This window comes from Stegastes partitus, unplaced genomic scaffold (assembly GCF_000690725.1).
Source record: "Stegastes partitus isolate 25-593 unplaced genomic scaffold, Stegastes_partitus-1.0.2 Scaffold204, whole genome shotgun sequence".
In the NCBI taxonomy this organism is placed as follows: domain Eukaryota; kingdom Metazoa; phylum Chordata; class Actinopteri; family Pomacentridae; genus Stegastes; species Stegastes partitus.
Genome location: NW_007577935.1, coordinates 340,613 through 348,124, shown reverse-complemented (window position 1 = coordinate 348,124; position 7,512 = coordinate 340,613). Strand labels below are relative to the sequence as shown.

Sequence of the window (7,512 nt, the reverse complement as noted above, 5' to 3'; positions counted from 1 at the left end):
AAACAGGGCTTAACATGTATTTACTGGGAGCTATTTTCAGCTGTGGATTAATACACATTTGTGGTGTTCTACTGATATGCAAAAAGGGTGCATAAGGGATTGATTCAAAGGAAACTACAGTGCCAGTGTTCGTCGTAATGGAGGAAGACATCACAGCCCGGCTCACTGATGCGTTCTGTAATAGTTTTATTATAACAGTGGAGCTGTGCGGTGCACGAAAATGAAGGGCTGTATGGAAGTTATTTCATTCGCGCCCACGTGCTATGCATCCTCGCCGCTCGGCTATTGTGTCGCCCAACTGTGTGGAAATTATTGAGGTGGTGAGGGAGGCTAACTGTTGACTAAAAAAAGTTAAAGGGGCGAAAATGTTTTCTTAAAGCTCATCTTTACTTAGAAAAAAAAAAGCAGCAGCCTCCCACGGTATTCTAAATAAGGTAATTGTGTTGAATTGGTTTTAATGCTATACTTCTTGCCATTATGAACAAGCAGTTTTCGACCTCGTTTCCAATCCCTCATAATCACCAGGCTTCAGGTACACAGTCAATACTTCATTTTAATCTGCCATTTAATGGGATTTGTTGACAACTACAAAAATATTGGATATCATCCTTTAAAAATGCATGTTCCACCATTTTAAATAACAAAAATATTTATAAGAAAACATGAATATAAATGCTGCGTACAAATATTAAAAGCAAATTCACCACATGTCATAACAGATGAGGAGAGTTGCATAATTCTGTTGTTCTTAAATTAGATAATAAAAACACTGGTCATTTCAGGATAGGTTTCCACACGAGGCAGGCCGTCTGAGGGAAGAGTCGGTGATCAATCAATGATCCTGCAGCCCACAGAATTTCTGATGAGGCGGGTGGAGGATACCCCACCATCCCTCTTCATGCTGCCTGCGGTACTGTGTGCTTCAAGCCACTGCAGAGGTGATGAGTTATTGCTACGCAGAGCGCCCACGGAGAGGACCGACAGCACAGGTTTGTTGATGTCGAACAAAGTACAATACAGAAGAGCCCTGCAGTGAAAAGCCCTCTGTGCAGTTAAGGCGAACAAAGGAATCTGCAGTGGTTTTCCTGGCCGTTACCTGAGCTGCTCGCCTGTTCGCGTCCATACATCTCAGTCGGCAGAACTAACATCTGAGCTCTCCTCTCCTGCTGCTTTCCAGTCTTTCCTCCTCTTCTTTTTCGAGTTCGGCCCAGAGTCTGAGTCTTTGTGGGAGTCCTGCTTTCGCTTTTTGCGAGTCCGCCTCTCCCTTTTAACCTCGTCATTACTGTCCCCCGAGCCGCTGTCCTCATCTCTCGCTCTGCTTTTCGTGCTTTTCTTGTTCTTGTGTCGACTTTTAGTCCTTTTTCTCCTCTGCTTGTCTTTGGTGGCGCCGCTGTCATCGGTGCTGCAGTCGCTGCTCGAGGACTCCGCTTTCTTACGCTTTTCTTCCTCACCTTTTTTCTTCTTTTTCTTTTTCTTCTTTCGGGAGGATTTTTTGGATCGTTTTGATAAGCATGCTTCTGTGTCAGACTTGGACTTTTTAATCTTGTGACGACCAATCTTCTTTGTGGCACCGCTTCCCTCACTGAAGGAAAGCAAAGGGAACAAAATAACTATAGGGGAGGCAACACGAGCAGGATTTTAGGTTTGAAATAATGCCTTATAGGGACAATTCGCCAGTGTTACACAATGAGATCAATCTAATGAAAAGCAATCATCTCTTCTGGGGCTCTGGAGAAGCTTTCAATAGGGAATGAAAACAATTGGCCATCATTACATCATTAGGGCTATTTCAGCTTTTGATCGGAGGCTTTTGTAACAGAAAAGGCAGCATATAGAGTCTGACGTAACATTCACGTCATGTGAGACGGATGGTAAAGATGAAAAAGGCTCCCATGTTCATGACTTGCATGTGCTCATGTCAGCAAGACGTGTACGTTTACGATGTTGGTTGTAAAAAGACTAAAATACTGTGTATTGACAATGTGCCACGTGATCGATTAGATGTGGGTTTAATTACACTGAACAACTGTCTGCATTCAAGTTGGTTTTTCTTTCATTAGCTTGCATATTATAAAGTACCAAGTCAGATACATTGGAAACTTATTCTAAAACCCTATTTAGAACTTCGACAAATGTGGCATAAGGAACTTGTCAAACTTTAATATGCAAATAATAGGATCTGGAATATTTTGGGTTCGCTCTATGGACTAAAGGTCGCTGCATATTAACAATTTTTTAAAAATCTTTTATCTTGCATGACTACCAGCTTTGTGGAAGGACAGTGCTATATTGCTGGTGTGCCCTTTAAAATCTTAGTTGCATATGAAGCTCAATATTAAGCTTATTTGGTGTAGTGCTGCATTTTTGCTTACCCATCACTTTCGAACTCTTCAGGATAAAGTTCCTTGAAGCCGCTGTGTCCCCATCTGTGATGTAAACACATGAGATAAAGCAAATTTGTCAGTCTTGACTAACTCTCCTCCAGTTAAATAACACATGGGTAAAAGTGTACTGTCATTGATAGATAGTTAAATAAATACAATACAGTGCTAATGTCATTTATGGCCCTGTACCTGTCAGGATCATTGGCCTCGAAGTCATACAGTTTGCGAGTCCAGTATCGAGCCTCTCTGTCATCGTGTTCTGAGACCCGCTCTCTGCTTCGGCTGAAGTCTTTAGGTTGGTCTGACACCCGGTCGCAGTGCATACGTCCTCTAGAATACAACCATTATCAATAAATCAGCAAGCCAATATGCCGTAACAGCTCCCTAAACTGAGAGCTTCATTATGAAACAAGGTCTCAAATGAGCGTCGGCGTCTCTTGTGTTTAGGTGGCTCAAATTAAACTGGGACATTCATGGCTCCTACCTCACACACTCTGCATCTGACAAATGTTTGTGGTGGGACATTTGGATCTCCCAGTCTCGCATTTTCCACATATCCATCTCTTCCTGGATCTGCAGTGGGTCAACAACAATATACATGTGAAAAACTGCTCCAACACGCTGTCATGTACATAATATTCCAACATTTACATGAGGTACATACATGCTTCTTCTTGCAGGTAATTAAAAAAAAACCTGCTATTCGATGTGTGAACATGGCAGTGGCTGCCAAATATCAGCATAAACAACCTGTATTTCTATACTGGCTCCGTTATATCCGTAGCCAGAGCTTGGAACTTGATCAATTTATTAGGAAAAAAGAAACTTCAAAAAAACAAGCTTGTCTCTGGGGGAAAAAACTTTTTCTGAGCCTTCATCTATGAAAACAACAAGCTATGTTCATTTCTGTGATGTGTGCAACTTATTAGCGCTAAACTAGCTCTCTTTTTAATCAAAGAGCTGAAAATAGTATTTTTTAAAATAGAAATGTCCACTGTTATCGAGTTCCAGCTTTTCGAGTATCAGAATAAGAAGTAAACCAAATAACAAGCAAACTGAGATATAATTTTAAGGCTTTTGGAGCTTGTGATAGGCCCATTTTATAGAACAATTCGTTAAGTTTATTTAGCCAATATGACCACAAACACAATACAACTCAACAGCACCACAAACAAGAATCTTAAAACGACTGTGAGCTTAAACCAGTACCTCTTTAAAACCTTTTTAACAAAAGAGGCAAACGGTGTATTCATAAAGGTTGGATTTATTACAGAACAGCTGCATCAGACTACATTAGTTCCAGTGGTCCAAGATTTACTCTGAAACTTTTCATTAGTAACAGTAGCAATGCCAGTGTGTAAAAATACCCTTGTCCTACTTGACAGGAAAAAGTATTTAAAGTGTCAAGAATTAAAGTATTCATTATGCTGAATGGGCACGATGAGTGATAAATTACAGAACCCCTGAAGTCCACAAATTATTGTCATTCAACAAGTTAAAATATTAATTTTTCAACACTTCTCGAGCTCTATATAAGACATACGAGCCTCAACCACAACATTAAAACGACTGACAGGTGAAGTGAATAACATTGATTATCCTGTTACTATGGCACCTGTCAAAGGGGTGGGATATTTTAGGCAGCAAGTGAACACTTAGTTCTTGAAGGTGATGTGTTGGTAGCAGGAAAAATGGGCAGCGTAAGGATTTGAGCGACAATGACAGGGACTAAATTGTGATGGCTTAGTCTGAGCATCTCCAAATGGCAGGTCTTGTGGGGTGTTCCTGGTAAACGGCAGCCATTACCCAACAAAAGTGGTCTAAGGAGGGACAACCAGTGACATGGCGACAGGGTCATGGGTAGCTGAGGCTTACTGATGTGTGTTTGCAGTGAAGGCTGGCAGTGTGGTCCAATCTCACAGAAGAGCAACTGCAGGACAAACTGCTGAAAGCCTTGATGCTGGCTGTGATTGAAAGGTGTCAGAACACACAGTGCCAGAATGCCCGTTCTGACCCCTGTCTACCGCTACAAGCAGCAGGTGAGCACAAAAACGGCATCATGTAGCAATGAGAGCAGGCTGCCTGGTTTGATGAATCCTGTCTTCTACATCATGCGGACGGCCAGGTGTGTGGTTTACCTGGGGCAGAGATCATCACGAGCAGCATGATGCACTATGGGAAGCAGTCAAGCTGGCAGAGGCAGTTTGATGCTCCAGGCAATATTCTGCCTGGTCCTGGCATTCATGTGATTGTTACTTTGACATGTAGTGCCTTTTTGAACATTGTTGCAGACGTATATCCTTTCATGACAACAGTATTCCCCGATGGCCTTTTTCAGAAGGGTAATACGCCCTGCTACAGTGTAAAAATAGGTAAGGGATGATTTGTGGAAGGTGAAAAAGAGCTCAAGGTGTTGACTTGGCCTCCAGATTACCCAGATGTCAGTCTGATCGAGTATCTGTGGGATTTAAAGGTCTTGTGGAGTTAATTCCTCAGCGAATCAGAGCTGTTTTGGAGGTACGAGGGGGACCAACGCAATATTAGGTAGGTGGTTCTAATGTTGTGGCTTATTAGTTTATTATTAGCATTGATGTGTAAAATGCAACTGAATGTAGCTGGCTGGGAATGAACTGTTGCATCAGTCTGTTGAATAGTTGTGAGACCCAGCAAAGCTGTGGTCCTTCCCAACAAGTGTTTTCACTTATTTTGTGTGATTTTCTGAAGCCTGATGGACCATGAACAAACTGGGCTTGACGGACAGCTCTCTCTCTCTCTCTCTTAATCCTTGGAGCTTCAGTAAAAAGAAGCTGGACTCCTGAAGACATTTCACCTTTGATTCAAAGGGCTTCTTCAGCTCTCTGCCTCTTGGATGAGAGGTGAAATATCTTCAAGAACCTGAAAGAGAAGTCCAGCTGCTTTTTACTGAAGCTCCAAGGATTCCCAAGACCTGGATGGTTGAGAATCTACACAAACATACAGTCTCTTTCTTGTTAGAGTTGTTGGTGTTGGACAGGTTAAAGATATAAAGCTACAGCACTGTGTGTTTTGTAGTATCCTCGTTTTTCTCACTTTGACTTTTTGCAGAACTGATGTCAGATAAATAAAATGCAACTAAAGTGTAATATCCCACTCTAAATGTGGTGTACCGTATAACCTACTAGAAAATGAAATGCTTGAACAACTTTATTTTTTCCCTCTGATGAATTGTAGCTCTGCGTACCTAATAAACTGGTAAAGTAGGTTTCCCACAAACATATGAACCCAAACGCACCTTATTGTGGGCATCTGTGTGGCGGATTACATTCCTCAGCAACGTCTTCCCCAACGGCTGCTTAGCCATGATGGCACCTGACGTGGGATACTTGTAAGTAATCGACACACACGAGCGTTCGTTGCTTAACAAAACAAAAACATTAAAGTGACAAGCGAAAAAACAACTGATTATCTACACTATATGCACTATACATCTCCTGTTAGCCTAGCTCGATAGCTAACAACAACTACAACACTCAAGCCGTTTACCGTCTACGTCTTGCATCTTATCAAAACAACATCAAGACTGGCTGTACTACTACACGTTCACTATCATGTCGTAAAGGTGTACAAACTGTACCTTTCAGAAACGAGCAGCATTCAAGAAGAAGGAAACACAGCGCGCAGCCTCCACCAGTACTTCCACTGTACGTAATGTCGTCGCACAATATACGTCACGGAATGTTTGAAGAAACCGAGCCGTGATTGGTCCAACGGCCCGTCAATCATCGTGGTAAGGGCTGAACCGTTCGTGGATATTCAACACTGCAAGAAACGGCAAAAAGTAGCTAAAATGGTAGAGTTCTTTTATATAAAAGTCTAAACTGTTTAATATGTTTAGCCTCGTTATGACAAAAAAATAAGCAATTATTTTGGGAAACTACTAACAAGTAATTACCAATATTTTATGGCACACTGACTGTCGAGTAATGTGAAATTGGTGCAGCTAATAACACTAAACAATTTAGTGTGACACTGTTCAAGATAGCTGCACCAATTAACCAAAAGTAAAATATTTTTCTGCAGCTGACAGGCTGAACAATGTCAGACCAGGATACAACGGAAAGAAAAAACAAGACAAAGAAGACTTCGGGAGGAAGACTTGGTTGCTTTGTTTCTGCTAGATATGTAAGTAGTCACTTGTTTGCTAATTTGTTAGCCATAGCAACTTAAGCTATCTGTGTTTTTTTCTTTTCTTTTTTCTTTCTTTCTTTCTTGTTTTACACAGGTAATGCAATTTAATGTAAGATTTGTGGTTTAGCTGATATTTGGTCAAAAGTTTAGTTTAAATTAGTTTCTGAGGCAATGGCTGTCTCACATGCAATTAACTTTTTGTTATCATTGCATTTAGAGATGACTTATTTAATTTTTTTTTTCTTTTTAACCTTGTTAACGTGCTTTTTTATACAGTGGAAAACATATCGAAACAACATCATAGCGAAAACAAAGCAACAGAAGTATGGTGGAGCATTTCCAACTGCAGTGCACCAATTACAGTCTCAAAAACACAGACTTATTTGTCACCTTGAATCGTGAATCGTGAGTCTTGTCGTATCATTATTCTTCTTCCGAATCTATTTCCGGTTAGAACTTTTATTGCTAAATTTCTCTAGTATATTATAACTTACCATAGTGTAGCATAGAGTATTTTTAGTGTTCGTGCACACACATTTTGGAGGATACAACAGTGTAGAGTTACATTTGAGCCATTCTAACTCAGGAAGGAATTATTTTCATGAAAAAAAAGTTCAAATTATGAAACAGTGATACACAGAGATGAGTTTTTAGGAGTTTAATGAAAGACCAGAGAGGGACTTTAAATAAAGACTGATTGGTTTCTGATTGTGCCATTAAACTAAAAGCATTTTCTCTTAAATTGTACAATGCACAGTGTTTTCTGTATAGGCTTCAGTATTTGAAATATAATTTCTTTCATCATCTCTCACAATTGCATAGCCAAGTCTTTGAAAACGGAAGAGAACAACTTGACAATTTTCCCTCTTGAACTCACAGCACATAGCACACAGCTAGCCTCGATCAAAGTGCCAACAGCTCAAGTAGTCCAAGAACCACTTGGGTTTTGTTCAGTGTTATG

The 7,512-nt window shown here is 40.5% G+C and overlaps 1 protein-coding gene across 2 annotated transcripts; it reads right to left on the bottom strand.

The window, feature by feature from the left end:
• Window positions 1–535: 535 nt before the first annotated feature.
• nkapd1 (NKAP domain containing 1) lies at window positions 536–6,084 on the bottom strand. 2 transcript variants are annotated; one of them, XM_008280638.1, is made up of 6 exons: window positions 5,998–6,084; window positions 5,656–5,745; window positions 2,869–2,957; window positions 2,574–2,714; window positions 2,373–2,426; window positions 536–1,582 (listed from the first exon to the last, which is right to left on the bottom strand). In XM_008280638.1, the coding sequence occupies exons 2-6, from the start codon at window positions 5,722–5,724 to the stop codon at window positions 1,129–1,131; spliced, it is 807 nt and encodes a 268-aa protein (XP_008278860.1). In that variant the 5' UTR covers window positions 5,725–5,745; window positions 5,998–6,084; the 3' UTR covers window positions 536–1,128. The 2 variants fall into 2 exon arrangements, with proteins under 2 accessions (XP_008278860.1, XP_008278858.1); XM_008280636.1 differs by having other exon boundaries at window positions 5,656–5,732; window positions 5,998–6,080.
• Between the last annotated feature and the right edge of the window lie 1,428 nt (window positions 6,085–7,512).